At 30.8% G+C, this 22,211-nt stretch overlaps 2 protein-coding genes across 3 annotated transcripts; one reads left to right on the forward strand and one right to left on the reverse strand.

Moving 5' to 3' along the window:
* Nucleotides 1-3,834, forward strand: LOC129947333 (hsc70-interacting protein 1-like). The gene is made up of 3 exons (XM_056057855.1): nucleotides 1-393; nucleotides 482-609; nucleotides 2,683-3,834. Exons 1-3 carry the CDS (start codon nucleotides 230-232, stop codon nucleotides 3,582-3,584), a joined length of 1,194 nt encoding a protein of 397 aa, XP_055913830.1. The 5' UTR covers nucleotides 1-229; the 3' UTR covers nucleotides 3,585-3,834.
* Nucleotides 3,835-7,092: 3,258 nt separating this feature from the next.
* Nucleotides 7,093-22,001, reverse strand: LOC129947332 (protein ROP). Of its 2 annotated transcripts, none has more exons than XM_056057853.1 (10): nucleotides 21,846-22,001; nucleotides 19,723-19,896; nucleotides 19,500-19,655; nucleotides 18,062-18,165; nucleotides 15,100-15,619; nucleotides 14,813-14,934; nucleotides 14,633-14,746; nucleotides 14,391-14,558; nucleotides 14,154-14,338; nucleotides 7,093-8,484 (listed from the first exon to the last, which is right to left on the reverse strand). In XM_056057853.1, exons 1-10 carry the CDS (start codon nucleotides 21,871-21,873, stop codon nucleotides 8,262-8,264), a joined length of 1,794 nt encoding a protein of 597 aa, XP_055913828.1. In that variant the 5' UTR covers nucleotides 21,874-22,001; the 3' UTR covers nucleotides 7,093-8,261. The 2 variants fall into 2 exon arrangements, with proteins under 2 accessions (XP_055913828.1, XP_055913827.1); XM_056057852.1 differs by lacking the exon at nucleotides 18,062-18,165 and adding an exon at nucleotides 19,271-19,395.
* Nucleotides 22,002-22,211: the final 210 nt, after the last annotated feature.

Genomic DNA, 22,211 nt, shown 5'->3' on the forward strand with positions numbered 1-22,211 from the left:
ATCTTTTCCAGAAAATATTTGACATACAAAATTTAAATTCTTAATTCATATTCCTTTGCTATTTGCTTGCTTGTTGAGAAAGAAGAAAAGAAACCGGCATATTAAATAAAGTTCTAAATAATTCAACAACATTAAATTGTTAACTAAAACTTCTCTCAGATTACAAATAAAATTTTAAAACAGAATTAGTTTCGTTTGAAATTTGCACAAGAAAAGAAGGAAGAACAAAATGGATCTTCCATTATCGCCAGATGATCTTAAGAAATTAAAAACTTTTGTAGACTTGTGCTCTGCAAGTCCACAAATCCTCAATATGCCTCAGTTGAGCTTTGTAAAAGAATTTGTTGAAAAATTCGGAGGAAAAGTGCCTGAAGGAGAATTTAAATTTCCTGGGTAAGTTGCTTGTATTTGTATTCTCATTTCTATGGTTTGAACAATCGATAATATTGATGAGACTATTGGTTTCGTTTTGATAATTTAGAGCGTGTCCATTTAGTGCGAGTGCACCAAAACCCGATCAACCTAAAGAAGATGAAACAAAACAATATGAACACGTTGATGAAGATATGGAATCTGAATCCGAATCAGAATTAGAACTTGATATGGATGGTAAGTGTTAACATTTTGAAGAAATAAGAAACGTTCTAGAAATCTTGGTCTATATTCCTATGGTATACTTACAAACTTGTGCAAGGACTTTCTTGCGCAAAAGCTTTTATACACAATGAGTACAAAATGTACCTTTCTTAAAATATTACTACACTCGCTTAGTTAAATCTAGCTTTAAATGCTGCATTTAGATAGAGTCAGTACAAGGAGCTTACATTTATCTTTAAAGAAGTGGAAAGGCTTTGACGACCAAACTTACATAGCATTCAATATTTTTTGATTTATAGGTTGGTGCGTAGAACTGTTTTATCTATAGATGATTTGGGTTTTATAATATAATGCATAAATGCTGTATCCAGGAATTAATAAAATTGACTTATCTTATTTGCTTGTCATATGCATTTAATTAAAAAAGCACTTTAGTAACAAGGTACTGATCAGATGACTCTTAATATCGTGAGACTGTTAAAAACCCACACTAGGTTTTTCATACAATTATACTTAAACTTAGTTGGGGTCGATTAAATCCAAGTAAATTATGTAAATAAAGTAATTTCATACCATAGAAATATTTTCTATTTCTTAGTATGATCTGAGTTCGTATTTGTAAAACTTTTGCAGTATGCAAAAATAGCGTTCATGAATGTAAACTAATTGCATAAGCTCTCCGTGAGCATTTTTTGTTCAGTCAATTTGCTGTTCAGTCAATTTGCGGTCAAATGGGCATTTGATCCAAAGTGTCAGGGGAGCAATATGAGTTTATTTTATGCTATCGTATGAATTTGGATTCCGTCTACACGTCCAAGAACATTCAAATAGGGATTGGTTCTTAAACACATCTCATATCTTTTTTCGTTTAATACAATGTTAAGTTTTGTGAAATTTCTATAACAAAAAGTTATAAATACAAAAGGGACTTACTTGAAGTGTAAAACGGGTCACCTGGAAATGGTTTTGAAAAATATCATCATCATATATACCGCAAAGTTAAAAACATAAGTTTTTAAATACTTTGATAGCAATTTTTAAATGTATACAATACATACTACAAATCAAATCAAACGGTTTAAAAAAAATAATTTATATATTTGTTTTTAAGTCTGTTCTTTACTGGCCGCAAAATGAATTAAGAAAAATATAAATAAAAAAAAAACACAAAAAAAAACTTAATTTAGTTGTGCTTTATGTATTATCTTAGGTATCGAATGCATTTTAGAAGGCAAAAGGAACACTTTTTATCAGCTTTTAGTTGTTGAAGACAGGTGGCATGTTATGAGGTTCAGTGTGGGCCAAATCAAATGCATGAGCTGCAACTGACTGCTTTTTGAATATCTTTGTTGTTGATGCAACTCTAATGTTCAGCTGTACGACACTCAACAGTGCGCTTTGTCGGATGTATTTGCTGCTACAGGTGTAACAAGTTATTTCATGTATCCCACTCTTTTTGTTTATAGGCTTGACGTCTTTGGAAGAACCAAGAGAAGAGCTGATTTAGTTTTTGTTAGAATTTACTATGTTCAAATTAGCTTCACCGAATGTGTCTTTAAGTTGATTGCAGATTTATGGTAAAAACGAAAGTGCGACACGAAGTGTTGATGTTCTCACTTAACGTTTTCTATTTTAAACCAAGTATTATGACTTCAAGCATGTTTTGTTTTATTTTCATAAATATACCACAGCTTATTTTAGGCTGGACATGGGCAACAAAACCTACAATTAAGAACTCAGTCATAATGTTTTTCTTTTTACTTTTTTTGGCTTTTTTTTCTGACTGATTGATAGTACCTTACTCTTTCGCTCATAAAGCATCCAATCCAATTTCAAGTTATTTACTTCTTATTAATAAAACTAGTTTCTTATCATTTTGAGACGTTTGTTGATAAAAATAAAAACAGAAATACTTAAGTTACACAAAAGAACTTTATCTTTTCTAAACTTTCCCACAAATATTAGCACTGAGAGTAGATTGTAAATTCTTGATTATAATTTAATTTGTGATTTTCTTAAAGGCGAATTGAATGAAAAATATATTAAGGTATTTTGCTTTTTAAACTATTTTGTCTTATATTTCAGGAGTAATTGAGCCTGACAATGAACCTAGTCAAGCAATGGGTGACGAAGACAAAGAGCCCACAGAAGATGAAATCTCGCAGGCAAGTGAGTTTCGTGGGCAAGCAGCTGCTGCTTTTTCAGAAGGACAGTTCCAGGAATCCATTGATTTATACACGAAAGCAATTGAATTGAACCCGGGCAATGCTTTGTTCCATGCCAAACGAGGACAGGCATTCCTTAAACTTAAGAAGCCAAATGCGTGCATCCGTGACTGCGATCGTGCCTTGGTATTGAACTGTGATTCAGCTGCGGCATATAAATTCCGTGGCCGTGCTCATCGTCTTCTTGGAAATTGGGAAGAGGCAGCAAAAGATTTGCGTCAGGCTTGTAAGTTAGACTTTGATGAAGATGCCGATGAGTGGCTCCGTGAAGTTACTCCTAATGCTAAAAAAATTGAACAGCATCGCATTAAGCAAGAACGCAAGCGCGCCGAAAAGGAACTGAAGAAACGACAGGAGCGAGTGCGTCGAACACAAGAAGCAAATGAAAAGGCTAGAGATCAAAATAAAGGCAAAGGAAGTTTTGGTCAGTCGGGTGCCGGAGGCGGACCTGGTGGATTGAATTTCCAGGACGTTCTTTCAGCCTTAAACGATCCCGAAATTGCAGCGGCTCTAGCTGACATAAGTGGTAATCCAGCAAATGTGGAAAAATACAAAAATAATCCCAAGATTGCCAAGCTCATTGATTTAATGAAGGGATCAGGTTTAGCCGGAGGAATGCCTGGTTTTCCAGGATTCCCAGGTGGTTTTCCAGGATCGGGTGGAAGTGCTCCAGGTGCCGCCACTGCACCGCCACAACCCCAAGCTTCTGCTCCCAAACCGCCTTTCCAAAAGCCAGACTTGGTTGATGATGGCCTTGATTGAAATGTCTTTTCACAATATTTTTTTTTTGAAATTCAAACAAACACACTTGAATCATTCTAAACGGAAGCATTTTTGTTGAGCTAATAAGCTAGTTAAAGAACGATTCATCAAATCCTGTCTCTCGAAAAAATTATACAAGAAATAATTATCCTTATGTTTTGTTAAGAAAATGCTTTAGAAATCTAAATAATAAATTTTTGCTTTAAAGGTTCCTTTGAAAATGTATTTTGGTTTTAAAAGTATTAAATTATTTGTTCTGTTTTTTTTTATTTTAATTTTATTGCAATAAGATGTAGTTTACTTCCTTCTTCCTGAAATATACAAAAATGTAAGGAGCTGAGTAAGTTTTTTTACAACTCTACAATTCTCTAGAAAATAGAATTTATTTTCGCATATTCTTGACTAAATTAACAATTTATCATAAAAGCTAAACCTTTCTTACCCAAATTTTATATTTTGTTATTAACAAAATAGTCTCTCATTTAACATAGTTGTTTTTTCATCATGTAAAGGGGGAAATATCAATTTTACTTCTCGAAAATACCTGTTTCTATTCTTTTGACCGGCAGTGTATACATACGCATATTCCAAAATGTTTCCGTACTGCAGCCTTATTTTAGTGTTTTTTTTTTTGAAAAAAGTACTAGGAATAAATTTAATAACCAAAGTGACAACATTGAAAAAAAAGGTAGTTTCCACCTTCACCTTTTTACCAAGTTTTAAAAAATTGTGATTGTGATTTTCAAAAACCTGTTTTTAATATATTTTTATAGTAAATAATTGATCTCAGAATCGACAAAAAGAAAGCTGCTGTACGGAGACTTTTTTGACTATGTGTAATATACATTTGAGCTTTAATTAATTTATTGATTTTAAAACCCCAATTTTTAGACTTTAAGTTGAGTAAAAAGAATATACATATACATTAGATTCATCAAATCTTATATATTTATATAATTGCTTTTAAAAAAAAGTTGGTCGAAAATCTGGTATTATAAAAAAATGAAAAGGTATCGCTTATTTCTTAAAAATTACTAAAGCAAGAAAAAGTTCGATGAGGAACTTGGAAATACTGTGTTAAATATATAACATACATGGGCTAGTTTAAAGAGTGCCACAAAAAAGGATTGCGAATCATTCTTAATATATTTAGTATTTTAATAAAAACGGTAAGGGACATAGTTCAGCTTTCACTAAAATAGGAAGGGTGAAGAGCAAATAGAACCCCCGTGGTGCTATTTAATTTGAACCACAACTTAAAATTGCTCGTCTCTAAGCTGCTGTTGCTGCGGTTACTTGCCTATCTTCATGATTTTCCGTATGATTCCTTATTTTTTAACTAAAAATAACGGCACTTGCTCAATTTCATAACCTATAGCACGTCCGGGGTTAGCCCTTGATCTAAACAAATTGATGTAAGCCCTTTAAGCACTGCTTTAGCTTGAATTTAATTTCACTTAAATCACTGCTAGTATATAAGATCTTGCCTTTTTTCGAGATTAAAATTGTGTTTAATCGGATTTCTATTTTAATTGGTATAACTGTGCATATATCTGCATTGTAAAATAAGTACATATTTGCTTGAATATAGATCCAAAAATCAATTGCATTTTCCCCAACCTTAATAAAAAAACTCGAACCATCTAAATCACTAAAACGCATTCAGCTTCCAAAGTCCTGGAATCCCAAATTCTGCTAGAAATGTATGTATATACAGACATGTGTAAATTATGTATATATGCTTATGAAAAAGACAATTGACAATAATACTTCGAGAATAAGTAGTGGCAAGTTGAAATACTCATGGCTAGGAATTGATACAATAGAAGTTTTACCGAGCTCGCAAGCGACCTAAATTTGCCTATTACCTTCAATAGAAAAAAATATTATTTACGTTTAATTTTATTTCTATTACAAAAAAATAAGAGTGGGTTTGAATTAGTGTTAAACATTTTATTTTTCGTTCTTTGATTGAAGCCTACCCATATTTTGTACGGCTGTACCAAGCTTTGTGGACTTGTCCCTGACCAGAATATTTCTATTTTTTCCAATCTAATTTCTAAAAAAATATAGTCAGTGCACAAAAAAGATTGGGCAGGTCCAGACAACATAAGGGAATTCATTTGCAGTCAAGTTCATTCTTTGAACGTAAATTTTGACCAAGGCAACTGTCAACTGTCATAGTCTTCAAACTTGGAACTTTACTTCACTAACCTTTACCTTCAGTTCATTGTACAAAAACTATCAAAAACATTATTGTCTACAAAACACCCCTCAGGCAAGCTACAAATCCTTCACGATTTGTATTTTTTATTGTAGAGAAATATTACTCATTTCTCTTCCAATTTGAAAAGGAACCCTTTTACACAAAAGATTAAATGAAATTGTGCAGAAAATAAATAATTCATGGAGTACTAAAGTTTCAGCTTTCAGTTGAATTAAAAAAAGTCATCAATTGTCTCACAATGACATAATCATTAGTTCACTTGACTTGATAGTTAGGGAGATTTTTCTTGACGAACTTTCCAGTCAACTTTCCCTTAAAGTTGACTTAATTTGAAGGCAATTTTTTGGCAGCTGGCCAATCAGATACTAGAAACTTGCCTTACTTTCAGGTCCTTTGTGTTGTCTTTAAAATAAAAATTGTATTCTGTTTATGATTTTAAAAGTTTGATTGTAAATAAACCACTAAAAGGCAGCTGTAATGTTGAAATACATTTCAAAATAAAAATTAAGCGCCCCAAAAAAATATAAACAAGGATAAAAGCTAATTTTAAACATTACAATTGAAAACAATTGTTTTTTCTTTTCAGAGACAAATGTCAAACAATGTTCACTTCGATTTATACGATCATATTTCGCCCGAATACGACTTTGATGTACAAGATCTCTGTACTAAAAATAAGAATGTTTTAATTTAGACTGAGAACCGTACAAATTCGGACAATAGTTTACAAAAATTGTCAAATGTCTACAAAAGAACTTAAATTGAGGACCATTTCAATACAACTATATATATTTTACTTATCTTTTTTTAGAAATTCTTCAATTTAAAGAATTTAAGCTGCTTCATACAACTTCCAGTGAGTAAAAAGAATTTTCAAGATAATATAAAAAAAGCTTTTAAAAAATACACTTCAAAAAATTCAAATATCTTTTTTGTTTATCATTGTTTAAACTATTCCTGTTTAATTCACACTAATAATTAAAATTTAAAGTACAAGTGTGATAATATTATTTATCTAAATTTACATTTTTACTTTTAATAATACAATAGTTTTAATTTAAAATGTTATTTTTTAATTATTAATAATAATTAATCTATGTTTTTTAATATAATTTTAACAATAAATTGACAATTTTTGTTTATAATGTTGATCTTAATGATTTATTCAATATAATAATTGTATGTATTTATATAACTTTGAAAACTAACTTATAAGATTTTTAGTAGTTTGTAATTATTTGAATGATTAAAGATAACTTTTGAATGTAAATATTTTTTAACAACATTTTATTATTTGAATTTTTTTTTAAACAAATCAAACACATTTTAGTTTATAGATTAAAGAGGAAATTTCAACTTATGTTAAAAGAATAGTATTCCAGTTATTTAAGAGGCAAACATCAAACTCAATGTGAAAAACGATAAGCTGTCTATGCAAATGAGACCTCGAGAAGATCCTTAATTTAGATTTTATCTTGAAATAATTTTCGAGGGCTTATCGAAGAAAATAGATATTTGTTCATAACCACTATTGTCCAAGTATTATAAGTTTTGGCTAACAAAGAACAAGTTTGATGCTTGACCATTATACGCTTTTTGAATAGGAACTGGCTTACTACTCGTGAAGTAACGTAATTTTAAACGTGTCAAAGTAAACAAAAACACTTTAAAATGTTTAAATATACCTCGATGTCAATATGGTAAGTTTTAAATGTGCAGATAAAGCTCACATTTTATTACATTCACTGAATTAAAAACCTCTACCGAGAATTGTTTACGTGTACTACAACAAGTATTAACTGATGTTCTTGAACAAGAATTTGTTGTAGTGGATTATCAACCTCGGTCTAAAAGGAGGCATAAGCCGCGTCATGCAATGGAAATTTGTTTAGAATAAGTAATTATATAAAAAACAAGATAATAAAATTCAAATCTATGTGTAGATAAAGTAAAAAAAAAAAAAATTACAAATACTTTTTTTTTAATTTGATAAACTGGAAAGTTTAAATTTAATCAAAAAACGTTTAGTATATACTAAGAATAAAGTGATAAAGCACATCATATCTTGTTAGACACATTTTACTTTTATAATAATTAAACACTATTCAAGTAACAAAACAAAAAATAAAAACAGGCTTAATACATAACATAATATAAAGCACCTTAAACACAAAAATTCATTTTTTTTTAGAGGTTATATTGATTTATCACGTTTTAAATTATAAATTAATTAATGAGTTAAATATTGTGTATTTGTATATAACAAATTATTCCGATACACAAACATAGGTTTTGATTATAACTTTTTTATACTTTTTTTATTTTCCGTTTATGGTTATTGTAGTAAAGGAGGAATAAATAAATTTAATTAGAGTTTTATTTTAACTTTAGCTCCGTCTCTGGTTTCTTTTTCTATATTTGAAATTAATTTGTTAACCATCGATTATAGCCTAGTCTTCTTTGGAAAGGCTTCCCAAATCAGAAAGGAATGTTTCAGGCGTAAGAATATGTGAAGAACCAACTATGACTTCCCAATTTTTTACTGCATTTGTAACTTCATATGCGCATCGCATTTCGGACATACTGACACCACCAACAACAAATACAATTAGACGCGGCACGTTCTTGACAGCTGTTTGGGCTTTATCCTTATGCCAGTGACCATATCGAGCGCTGAAAAATAAAAGATAAATTCAAAGTATTATTAAAAAATATTTGGTTTTTCACAAAATTATGCTGTTGGCATAAGAACCATGAATGAAATACTTTAAGTCGTTTCGTTTCCTATTTATATTTTTTTCAGTTTATTTGTTTCAGTTATTAGGATTTGTTAATTTTGACTTAGTTTTAAGGCCGTGATGTGAAACCATCATTACGTGAAAGATTAAAACTAGAAGAAATAAAACCAGTTATATAATAAAATAATAGTACGTTTTTGCGTTTTGTTGAAAAAGTTTTTATTTTAATTTTCTAAGAAATTAACAACAATAGGTTTCATATGATGATAGTTTGATTTCAAAACCTATTTTTGCTAACGAGATTTTTGGTAGAAAAACAATTTTTAATAATTAGCATTTGCATACTATTTTTAGTAGATTTTAATTTTTTTATGAAAAAAACTGACTGTTGGCTTTTTAAAAAAAATGTACTGAATGTCGAAAACAATATTTTCTGTGAGATAAAATTAGTTTGAATCCAATATTTTTAATTTTTGAAAAGATATTTGAGTTGATAATCAATTTTTACAACTCTTAGTAATGTTATTTTTTAGGTTTTTATTTGTAAGAATCAATTTTTCTCAAAATTTCAATAGATGTCAAAAACGTTGTTCGAGGTGACAGTAATAATTAAAGTCGCTAGCTTTATTAGTTCGTGAGATATTTTGGGCTAACCAAAATGTTCACCTTTTTTTTTAAATTGCTAACCTACTCAAGTTTTTTGAGAGTCATTTCTGCATTATTACTTTTATAACAAAATGTATTTGAACTTAATATCTCTAATGGTTCTTGGCCTATTTACGACGAAAAAACTTTCCGAACATACGGACGTACGAAAGTAAGTATACACGCAAGCACAGACACCACCCTAAAAATCTTTATTTAGACTATATTTTCAATTCGATTAATCGGACCGACTACAAAAGAAGGTAAATAGTACCTGCCTCTATCTATCAATAACGCCATCTAAAGACCTCCCTATAGATAATTTATTAAATCTTTAGTTGGTTGCATTGTGATTTTTAAACAATTTCTTGCCAAGCACTACATACCATAGCAATTCAAGAAAGTGAAAAAACTAACGGTTTTTTTTAATACAAGAGTGAAATTTACTATAGATTTCAAATAATTGATTTAAGGCTATTTACGTTACTTTAGGTTGAGGGGCTGACAGCTGATGTCTTTACCGTCACACTTAGATCAATACAGATCCATTGTGATACCCGTGAGTATTGCTACTCAAGCTAATAAGAAAAACCTATGTGTACAGTTAGTCAAGCCAGTTAGAGGCTTTGACGAAGTTCAGAATGTTCATACCTGGCATACTAGAGAGTTCTTCTGAATCCCCGAAGAAATAGTTGCCAAGCAGTTTCTTCCTTTGATGGGAGAGTGCGGGACAGTGACACAGAAAGTACGGAGTGTCTTCATGCACCTCCTTGTCACCGCATCCTCTGCATACATCATTTGAACTAATTCTCATCTTTTTCATATGATAACCTAACAGATTATGTCCGGTGATTATACTCACAAGATATCGAAGTGATCCCTTGTGCAACTGCATAATTCTTTCCGTTCTTTGTTTGTTAAAACAGGGCCAGATCTTTCTTGTAGTGTCGCAGGTGTCAAGAAGGTTCCACCTTTCATCGGCCTTGATAGTTATTCTTTTTGAAATTTTCTGTTTTAAATAACAAGTAGGGGTGCTAACTAGCTGAGCTTGGCTTACGTCAAGCATTGACTCAACCTTGCTAATTCATCAGCTTTCTCATTGCCTAGCATATCGATGTGGCCTGGCACCCAGCAGAGTCTAATATTGTGCTCTGCGCCAAAAACCTTAAGCTCTTTGAGGCAGCATGAAACAAGTTTTGATTTTACCTCAGTTGCAGTAATCGCTTTTATTGCCGCTTGGCTATCAATTTAAAAGGTGATATCAGCTTGTGGTATCGCCATCATTGATACCTTTTTAGCATCTATTGTCACTGCCAGGACCTCCACAAGACGCTACTGTAGTTTGGAAGCCTAAGCGATGCGGTTAACTTGAGAGCTTCAGAATAGAAGCCTAGTATAGATAGCTATTGACGACTCACTGGAGTATGGTATATTATCTATCCATTCCTCTCTGCTTGGGATGGCGGCCTGGAATGGTTTATGAAAATCAAGTTCGGGTATTTTATAGTCTGTTGTAGTACTGTGACCCACAACTTTATGAAGGATCTGGGCATGTCCTATGGAACTGTTTATCCAGACTTTAGTTTGACTAAGTCTCGGGGCACTTTTGGCCGCAGATTCTTGAACAAGTAGGTCTAGGGGAATTAGATTGAGCAGTCCCGCAGTTGGAATGGATCTCATTGCTCCCGTAATGGCAGTGCACGCAAGTCTTCGATTTTTTGTCAAAGTTTTCAGGTTAGTGCTCTTTTCTAAAGCTTTCCACCAAAGGTTGAATCTACTTCAACGACTGAGAATTGATGATGATTTATTTTTTCATTTATTTTATAAGTAGGAAGGTGACCATACTGTACAGGCATATTCCAGGACTGGTCTCATAAATGAAGAAAAAAGTAATTTTAAAACATATGGAAATCCCGACGAAATCTCTTAATGAAACCCAGAACTCTATTATTGGCTTTTTTAACTATGAAGGTAATATGTTCATTAAATGTTAGATTAGAATCTAAGACAACACCCAAGTCAGAAATACATATACTCTACTTGAAGGATAAGAATCAAACATGTAATGAAAAACGATTGGAACTTTTTTGCGTGTAACACTCATGGTTTTACATTTGTCAACATTTAAAACAAGACGATTATTAATGCACCATTCCAATAATAATTTATCTTGCAAGAGAAGACAGTCAGATGTGAATTATTTTGAAAATTTTAATGTCATCAGCATATATTAGGACAAACGAATTTTGTATGATCGAAACCAAGTAATTTATAAATAAAACAAATAGAATAGGACCAAGATGGCTACCCTTGGGGCATTATGGACCAGAATTCATAAAAAAAGGACGCTACACACCATAGACATTAACAGTTTAGGTATAGTTTAGCAATGGGTCGGTAGTTAATCATTTCCAGATAAACGGAAACAGCGAGTTATTTGAAGACATGTTGAAAAGAACACTAACAGGTGTCCTAAGTACGCAGCACATTTATTTAAAATGGATGATGGTACACCTTCGGGACCAGTACTAAAACATTCGTAAAGTTATAGATTACTATTAAAGACAGTATCTTCAGCTCGATTATTTTACAAACAAAAAAACGATTTAGTCTCCAAAATATTTTGTTTGCAAAGAAGTATTTTTTTCGTTTTTGACATCTAGTAAAATTTTGAGAAAAATTTAATTTCACAAAAAATAAAACAATAAAAAAACACTACTAAAAGTTAGTAAACATTAATTTTCGAGTAAAGTATCTTCTTTCAAAATTACAGATTAACTTTACTAACTTATTTTATCTTATAAAAAAATGTTGTCAACATTCAGTAAAATTTTGAGAAAAATTAAACTGACACAATTGACAAAAACATTACTAAAACTTGGTAAAAATTGATTTTGAACTCAAATCTTTTTAAAAATTTTACATTTTAGCTTCAAACTAATTTAATCTTATTGTGTTTGCATTCAGTACATTTTTTATAAGAATCCGGTAATCATTTTTTTTCTATAAAAGTTAAGGTTTACACAAAATATTACGCGCAATTAGTAAAAATTGATGTTCGATGATTCAAAATGATTTTATTTAGTGTTAAATTTTCTTAGAAAAATCCAATATGTATTTGTTTGCATAAGAAGTAAAAACTTTCAAAAATTGCTACTAAGATTGCTACAAATTGGTTTTCGACTAAAAATCTCATAAACAAAAATAGATATTGAAATCAAACTATTTTATCATACTCGTGCAAAATATTGTTAGTAATTAAAAAAAAATTCAAATGAAAAACTGATAAGAAATGGTTTTCGACTCAAGTATTAGGAGAACAAGGGAAGATATTGACTGCAAATTAAATTAAAGTTTTAAGCAAGACAAATCGACACACGGGATGGATCAGTGTGGATTGCATCCCTCTTTTTTTTGATTTTGGTTTAAGAAGAAGATGCCTTAAGCACTGATTTCTCAGTGTTCAGTTCAGTCTATTTGATAGCACCAGCAAAGCCCCATAGGAGACTGACTGCCTATATTGCTGCTATTGCTAGCCAGTGGATATCGTTTCATTGTTTGTGTTGTACAAGAATCTATCTACATTTGCTGTATGCTTGGTACAAGCCTAAAGCATATTTATAAAGAAAACTGTGACAAAATGTTCAATTAACTTTAACTTGCCTTCAAACTTCAAACGGAATCGATCTCCACCTTTAAACCGGAGTATACAGGAAAACTCACAATTTGTTCAGATGTTGGGTATGTAAACTTATAACCTATATTAATTACAGTTTGGTATTTGCCTTAGCCCGCTCGTCAAAAAAATTATTTTATTTGGATTTGTAAGAGACAAGACAACAAAATTTGCTTAAGGGGGTATTCTGGTCTAGAAATAAAAAAAAATCGATTTTTTTTCTTTTCATATTTTCATAGTTTAACTATTTAAGAATATGTCTACGAGAGGATTTTCCCAAATTCAAATTATTTTCGGAGAAATAAGTATTTTGCTGAGCAGCCATCCAAATCGGTTGGGCTGCAACTAATAGAACAAAAGACATGATGGGGTACTTTAAACGCGTTTTTCTCAGAACTGTCTTTTTGAATCTGATACCCACGATTTCTCAGGTTCTGCCGAACCGATTTACTTGAAATTTTAAGAGAGTCTTCTTTAGGGACTTGTCTACGTCCGGAACTACGGCCATCCCCATATTTTCATTTTTACTATTTTTAACAAATCGAAGAATGTTCAAAAGAGTGGTAATTTTTTTTTAAGGCAGTCGCCATTTTGTAAAAAAAAATGTTTGTAACTTTTCTGTAGTTCCAGACATTGCGATATTATTGTAGATTAATAATCTTTTTTAGTTTTTGATTTCAGATTTCTAGGAGAGTTAAAATCGTGGGTATGGTCACGCACCAAATTTTTGAGAGGCACCACTCCATCAGCTGATAACTAACGGAATTTTGATTTTTTTTTACTTTTTTATTTTTTGTTGTATGCTTCTAATGTGAATAAATAATGTATACAAAAATTGATGGTAAAATTGTTGCTTGCTTTTTTCTACAGCACTTCAAAAATTACCTAAGATTCATGTCTCTAGACCAGAATACCCCCTTAAGTTTCTTTACTTTTATCTCACTTTGCTTGTTGTATGCAAAGCTAAAATTGCAGTCACTACTTTATTCTAACTTTGTGTGGTTTTTTCATTTGCCTTCAACTGAAGAGTTGAGTTGCCTTACAAAAGAGAAAAGAAATCATATTTATAGGTAATGACTACCATTGCACTGATTTGTTTGGGTATTGACTTTATCTGATGTTGGAATAGGTTTTATAGCATTTTAAAAATAAAGAGCTGCAGACAGCTTTAAAATACTTACTATCGGAAATGATTATTAACGAATCTCACATAACTTAAAAGAATTATTATTGTATTCACACTTTTATATGCATCTTATCAATTAGCTTTAGTACAAACTTACCTTGTGGGTGCATGGTATGTAGCATTCTGGGCACGACCAGACAAATATGTAAAGTGCCTCTGATCTAGTTTATCTTCAATACAATCTTCCATCACATCTTTAATAACTGGTGTCCAACGAGACATTTGATAGGTTTGTTCCGTAATACGTTCCTTCCTGGGAACTGTGTATGGTTTCTTACGACTCTACAAGTAAAAACTTTACAAATCGTTCAAATAATTCAACTAACTTACTCACATCGGCAATCACATTAACACCTAAGAAGCTTAAATTCCTAACCATATCTTGTTCTTTTGGACCCAACTGGGCGTGTGTAAAAAGTTTGGTTAGATTTTCTTCTGATATTCCATTTTTGATCATCACATACAGGGCAATTATGCGAACTTTATCGCAGTTTGGAACAGTCTTAAATTAAATAGCATGGCAAATATTGGTTATATCTTTGAAAACAAAGAAATACGAAAACAATTAAGTCCAACCTGATCGAGGAGTATGGGAACAATATTTCGCATGTGATCCTTGATTTTTTCCCCTTCAGCATCGGTACCCATGGCTAAATCTTGTTCTACCCGGCACAGTTTATCTACGTAGTTCTGTAATTAAGTGATATAAACAAAGATAATATTATCTTTGTAGAAATACATTTTAAGTTATCTCACTTGATAGGCTTTCATGCAATCTTCTGCTAAATGCAAATGAGTTGCATACTTGGACAATTCCTTTTGATATTGGGGCATCTTCTTGATCATTTGCGATAGATCACGCATTGAGGACTTATCGGCTGTGAATTCAATCAGAATAAAATTTAAAATTTATTCTTATAAAATGAGATTACATTTATAAATGAAACCCAAATTGGAAGAGCCACATTGAAAAAGATGCAGGATAATTCAATAATACACCAAAACACACATTTCACTTGTATCTAATTGAACTGCCTACTTACTTGAGGTCATCCGTTTGGAATCTGTAAATTTCTTCAAATTCTGTGTTACTTGTGTTGAAACAAGAGCAATATGTTGATGACGAAGCTCAATCCACAATTCATCATTCTCGTCTAAAAGTACCTCTTTATCGGGAGCATTTGGTGCCGGAGTATACTTGTAAACATCGTTGACAATTTCCAATAAATCATAAGCCATAGCTTGAAGAGTAAGTTCGTGCAAAAGTGGAGAAACACAATCAAAACCACGATCCAAAATAAGCAACTGAGAACGTGACTTCTCGGGTCCTTCGCCCATAGTCGGTTCATCAGCTTTGTATGCATCTAACTTCTGTTGTACCGAAGCAGCTAGATCCACATTTTTGTCCCAATCAGAACGATAACGTAACATCGGATATTCACCTAGAGTAGCACAAAGAGTAGCAATTTGTTCGGCGATACGCTCGAGGTGCTTGGCACGAATCGAAGCGAATGCTGGCGAATAAAGGCATTGGAATGTATCCGGGGAATCAAGGGAGAATACCTGTTTATGAAATATATTGCGTTGTAATTTATTTGAACACATTTTTTAACAAACATTTCACAACATTTAAGAGTGTTATTAAGTGTTCGATAGAAGCACAACAAATACAAGCGGAACAGAAGCGGGAAAATTAAATACAAATGACAAAAGCATGCAAACATAAAAATAACTTACATCATACATAAATATCACAATTTATTTTAATATATATAAAACTGGTCGACAAGGTATGTTATTGCCAAACAAATTATACTTTTTCGAAATCGGCTTCAAAATCAATCTATCACGTCAGGTTTTTGAGATAAAACTTTTTATAATTAAAAAATAAAACATATATGAGGTTAAGTAAATTCATAAAGTAGTTTTTTTAATTAATACAAAATAAAGATATTTTCCAAATCCACAATCCCTTATTTCGTTTACAATTTTCTTAGTATCTAATTTATTTAAAAAAAAATCCTTATAAGTTGTAAGTCTCATCATTTAATAGAGAAACACAAAACGGTACAAAACCCATTGTTGTTATTGTTACGAATTCGTAGTCTTATGGTTATAACACGAAGGTTTTGGCAAATATTGAAAAAAAAAAATATAAAAATAATATTGAAAACGGGTATTTTTGAGTTTGAACACACATAGCTTAAATTGAAGTCCGTATTTGGAATTGTTCTAAAATACAAAGGAATTACATTCAAGCTTTTTCAAAAATATAGAAAAAGTCAAATGAAGACCCATAAGTCATATCATAACTAATGAAAAATTACGAAAATAAACTGAGATACCAAAATGATTTAAAGTGTATCTAGAATAAAATGTGTTGTGCTTTGTGCAGACATCAAATCACTTTTTGTAAAGAACTATGTTTAATTTTACTATAGCCTTGAAAACAGCTTCCAATATATACATATACATATGTATATTCGATTTTCAGAGAGGTATATTTAAAAACGTGATCTTATAAACAATGCAGAGGTACGGCTTCTGTTCAGTTAAAAAAAAAAACTCCTTTGGAGAAGTATCGTGTAAATCATAATACAGAAAAAATGTTAATTTTATCATCAGTTTAATTAATGAGAAAGCCTTTGAATAGTTAAAATAAAATAAAGGTACCAAAAAGCCAAACAATAAATGTATTTTGTCCTCTCTATTTACTACCTGCATAATAAACCACATAAAGTTAAAACACATAAGAAATAGAAAACTTATTAAAATCTTCTTTTACGACTACCTGCGAGAGATATACATGACATCAAATAGTTTTTTTGATTTTAATCTTTTACTGGTTCATACAAATAAATGAACCCAAACTCTCAACAATTTAAAGAACAAAACACGTAAATGTAGTTCTCCGAATAAAAGTAATTCTTGTTATGACAAAATACTTATGAATTATCTGGATAATTACAAAGCTGAGGCAGTCCATCATTAAGATCGATGAAGTTTAGCTCGAAGAATCTCCTAATCCATTGGCGAAAACCGTCCAGTAAAGGAAACCCGCAACTTAGGTGTTACCTATTTCAATAGATAACTCAATCATGATTATTGCTCTGAAAACAGCTTGCCAGGGACCTAGCAGTAGAACCTGCATTCTAGACCCTACAAATTTGATTTCTTGGCACATGGACATCATTTATTATTTTAAGAAATATGAGTTTTTCACTTATACACAGCATTTAAACTTTCGATCAATCAATCGAAACGAATATTCATGAGCGTATAATTTACATGTAAATTGCCAAACTATATAAATAATAATAAAATATGCATATCCTGCTATCAAAAGCGCAATCAAGTTTCTGATAATGCTTTTTAAAGCGAGTTGTTGTTTATATATAAAAACAAATCTTAAATAATTAAGGGAAAGTTTAATATTTAGGTAATTATGAGACATAATAGAGAGTGCAAGGAGAAAGGAGACGGAAAGTTCTATAGCTACAAAAGAGGTGACAGTGATTTTTAACAATAGTGTGTGCAATTTGGTGTTTCCCCTTGAGGTAAATGTCAAATTACAAAAACAAACATAAGACTTTTTTTATACACTTTTTGTGTTATTATCAATTTCTTTTTTTATTTACAAGTAAAACAAAATACTAAAAAGCATAAAACAAGCCTCGTGTCTGTTTATTTATTTGTAATTTGGCATATCCTGTGGGGTTAATCTGTTGTTGTTGTTAGCTGTTGTTATTGCTGGTCGATTTGCTTTTCTGTACACATAAACATACATTAAATTGAACACTACAAAAAATTAAAGCAAAACTTAAGGAGATTCATCTCTTAAAATAATTTGTGTTTTTTTCGATGATTTTATTTGCCTTTTATTTTTATTGACAAAAAAAGCGTGCAATGATATGCGCGGCTTTCTTCTTTCTGTTCTTTTATTTTTATTTTTTGTTGGTGTTTAGAGTTTCACATAGGTTTTTAAGATATATGAAATTTTCGCACCTGACATTCGTACGGAAGAAAAGCAATATTGATCTCCTTTAGAGTTTTGATCTTTCTTGCAGCGCACGATTTACACAAATCATTGAACAGTTCTTCGGGACAAACTATAATTAAAAATAAAATGAACTTAATGAACTAAATTAACTTTTTTTTTTTTAAAAAACAAAATAACCCAGTGAGGTGACATATTTTTTAAATAATTAGGAAATGTGGAGTTATTAAACGACTTACTTTATACAATATTCAAAGGAAATTAAAGGATATCGGGAAGCACTAATTATTCTAAAATAATGAATAAAAAATAATGCAAACTAAGTGTTGAATATTTTTAAATGTTCAAATTTTAGTTATCTTGTATAGCAATAAAATATATGCTAAAATACTTTCTTTAACCTTAAACAAAATTTTACCATTTGGATCTTACCATTTTTTTAATGAACTTACAAGCCAAATTTTGTGGTTACATAAGTTTTATATAATTAGCACACTCATTCCTTTATTAATAATTAAATTACACAAAAAACAGATTACTTCTTCAAATCTTATTATAAATCAAAGAAGTATGGGGAAACAAAAATATACCTTTCTTTGTTTGAAACAAATAGTTATCTAAAATAAAACCAGGAATTAATATGTTACTGGTAAAAACAACATTATGTTTCCATAGGGTTATATCTGCTACACTTCAAGGGACTAACCTAAATTATGAATTACATTGAAACATTAAAAAACTTAATTTATTTTGAAAAATACTTCTTAGAAGGAATGAAATGTAACGTCAAAACAACCAGCGATTACATAGTTAAACCGTTAAGCCGACATACAAAAACGTTACACGAAACGAAATGGTATTGTTCCAAAATAAAATTCAGGTTTTGCCTGCACTTTTTATATTTATTTCGAAATTGCTCCATGTTCATCTGAATCGTGAAATAAATTAAATTATTGAATGAAGTTGTATTAAACCCCGTTCGTAAATTTGTTATTTTTATATGAATTCATTATTTGATTAATACTGCAATAAAACCCCCAAAGCAGCGACAAGGACTTAAGCATTTAAAAATAAACAATCAAAGTATTAAAAATGGACGTTTTCCTTTACACACACGGTGTAGTATTAGTAAGAAACTGTGAAGTTAGTCGCGTTAAATGGATCAAACACTTTGTTTCCTTTGTTTTTTTTTTTGTGAACCAGTTTTGTAGGAATACCTTATCTTCGTAAGCTATAAACGCTATATTGATTTCTTTACACGTCATAAAGTACTTCTTGGCAATTAATTTTCCGTGTATATCCCTGAACGACTGTAATATTTCAAAAACATCATCGGGAATAGCTAAATACAGGTATATTACAATCAATTATTTTGTGTAATTCGTTTTATTTTGTAAATTTTAATAGGAAATTGAAAATTAATTAAAACATTTCCTCAAAACATACCTTCAGTAAAAAAGACGTGTGCATACCGATACATCGGACGTGCAGGGTTCTCAAAATCACGCATAAGTGCTTTAACAGACTCTTCAGATGGCGTAATAAGATATACGGCTTCCATTGTTGGAAGTGGTTCTCGTTTCTTGTTGATATCTTCAACCACTAAAATGAATATATTCGTAGTATTTATTATAGAAACATAATTAAAGTCAGTCTATTGTTCAATTACATGTTATTCCTTCAGCACTTATCTCATGCATTTTAGTGCAAGCAGATACCATTCGCATGGCTAGCTTGTCTACGACAAGTACTCTCCATTCGACTCCAGCCCCTGCTGGCTTAGCTGCTGCCCCCTTTTTGGGATTAGCTGGAGGTTTGTACTTCACCACCTCATTCATGATTTCTGGAAAGAGTAAAACAAAAAATAAGTAACACAACGTCTTCAACATTTTCTATGTCTCCAATAAGGAATCAATTCGTTTAGACTGTAATAGCATGTAATACATGTTTTAATGTCTAGCTTGAGAATAATAAAAAATCAATTCCATGCAACAAAAGGGGTTGAATTCAAGGGCACTCTTCAAGTCAATTATAAATTCTTTCCTTCAGAGAGAAAATAACCTGATTGAATTTCTCCAACATAAAGTATAGAAGTAGTTGAACTTAATTATAATTGTATAACATATTTATGTGTTAATAAAAAAAACTTTTAATTCATTTAAAAGGAAAGCAAACATAATTGGAAATTCGAAAATTGGTTCTGTTGCATTCGGTAAATCAGTACGAGAAATAGCAAAAATTATGCAACGAAACCCTTGCACAACCCATTAAATATAGGATTCATAATATGAGCAATAAGGAAAAAGCAAAGGAAGACAAGAAGCTACTTGTTAAAAAAGTAGAATGGTAAACGAAAATAAGTCTTGAACTTGAAATTTAAACTTAAAACTTGTCTCTTTAACACATCGACGACTTGATAACACTATTAAATCGAAAGGATTTGCAACGAAGTACTAAATATTAAGTGTGATGCGAATAATTAGAGTCGTTTTTCTTTTTAATATTAATTTGCTGCATAAATTGTAATTTTGGCAAATTTAAATTAAAAACAAGTTTAAATATTATATAACGTGGTAATAAAGTTCTCCCTCTATACATTTTCTTGGAGAAAATGCATTACTAGAATTTTTATTTCGGATATGCAATAAATATTTATTTTTAAGAAATTGATAGAGGCTGAGTCCAAATCACAAACTTATGAGATATATGTAGGTACATCAAATAAAAGCTAAAGTTGAGCTGAATGCAAATGCCAAACATTTTCAAATTCGGCGTTGAGATAGTTTTTAGATCTTCTAGTTGGTATTTACTCATAATTGCTATTTCGAGTTGTTTTTTGAGTGGGCAAATATTTATTTTACTGTAGTTTTATTGCTACAAAAACTAAAATGTTTATTTTTTTTAATCCAACGCGTATGATTAATTGGAATAAGGGTGATTGAAATATATATTTTTTTTATTTCCCACATTTTAATTTAGTTTAACAAATTGTACTTTTTAAGCTTTATTTAATTCAACAACATATTTAGTTAACCTCTGAATTCCTGCTTTGAGCCTGAATAGAAGAAAGTAGGTATTACCTATGCATATGGCTTTTTATTTTGGTTGTTGCTATAATTTATAAACGCAGGCCGTTGCATTATGTTGACTCATTGTACGGGAATTTAATTTCGAGACGAGGTATCAGCAAAATGGTGATCAATAAGGATTAATAATCTAGACTTCATTCATTTTTATTGGTTATTAAGGGCCTTAAGTTTCAATAATCAAAATTATGATTCATTCACCAGCATCACCCTGACCCACACTCCTCCCCCTATTATTTTCTTCCATGCTTGACTTAAAACAATAATTGTAAACAAATAAAAATAAAAACAAAACACACAATTAAATACGATTTTTCTATTTTCGGTGACAAAGAAAAAGTCAAAAAGAAATCACAACTAATGACGTCATCGATCTGCTGAATTTCTATCAAAAAATTTTCTTAGAAAAGGCGCAGGTGCAAAAACGAAAAAAATTCTCAACTGAAAAATCGATAGTAAGTTTTCATTACGGAATGGATATTTTCTAAAATAAAAGAATTGATAGCTTATTCTCTATTGTATAAAATATCGTAAAAATTAATGAATATTTTTTCCAATGGAATAATATGCGATGAGTAAACAAATAACTTTCATTATTTATTAAGGAAAACACTAATGGGGCGTTATCAATATAAGAAAGAACACTTGAGATGATAATGGCTAATGGGCTAAGAAAAAACTGATGTATGTTAAATTTTTAACTCACTTTGGCCAACGAGCACTTTAAGAGCCATCTTGATAATTAAATTTGATTAAATTATTGTTTTTAAAATAGGCTTTCTTTGCTCAATACAATTTATTCAGATATGTGAAGTCAGTAACTTTAAGCACGATTGAATCACAGCGACAGCAGACAGTGAAATCAAATCTCACGAAAACTACGTTCAGAAAGAATAAAGGGGAAGAAACTAATTTGTTTTAGCTCAAGCGAATGTCATGCGCAAAGAATAAAATGTGCTGAATATTTTTGGTTCCAGCATTTGATAATTTTCTTAGGAAGTAGAAAGCTAAGGCCATCTGTACACTACCAGTTTTGTAAATAAAATAATTTTTTTTATAATTTGTGGTTGAT

The sequence above is a fragment of the Eupeodes corollae genome, chromosome 2 (assembly GCF_945859685.1).
Source record: "Eupeodes corollae chromosome 2, idEupCoro1.1, whole genome shotgun sequence".
In the NCBI taxonomy this organism is placed as follows: domain Eukaryota; kingdom Metazoa; phylum Arthropoda; class Insecta; order Diptera; family Syrphidae; genus Eupeodes; species Eupeodes corollae.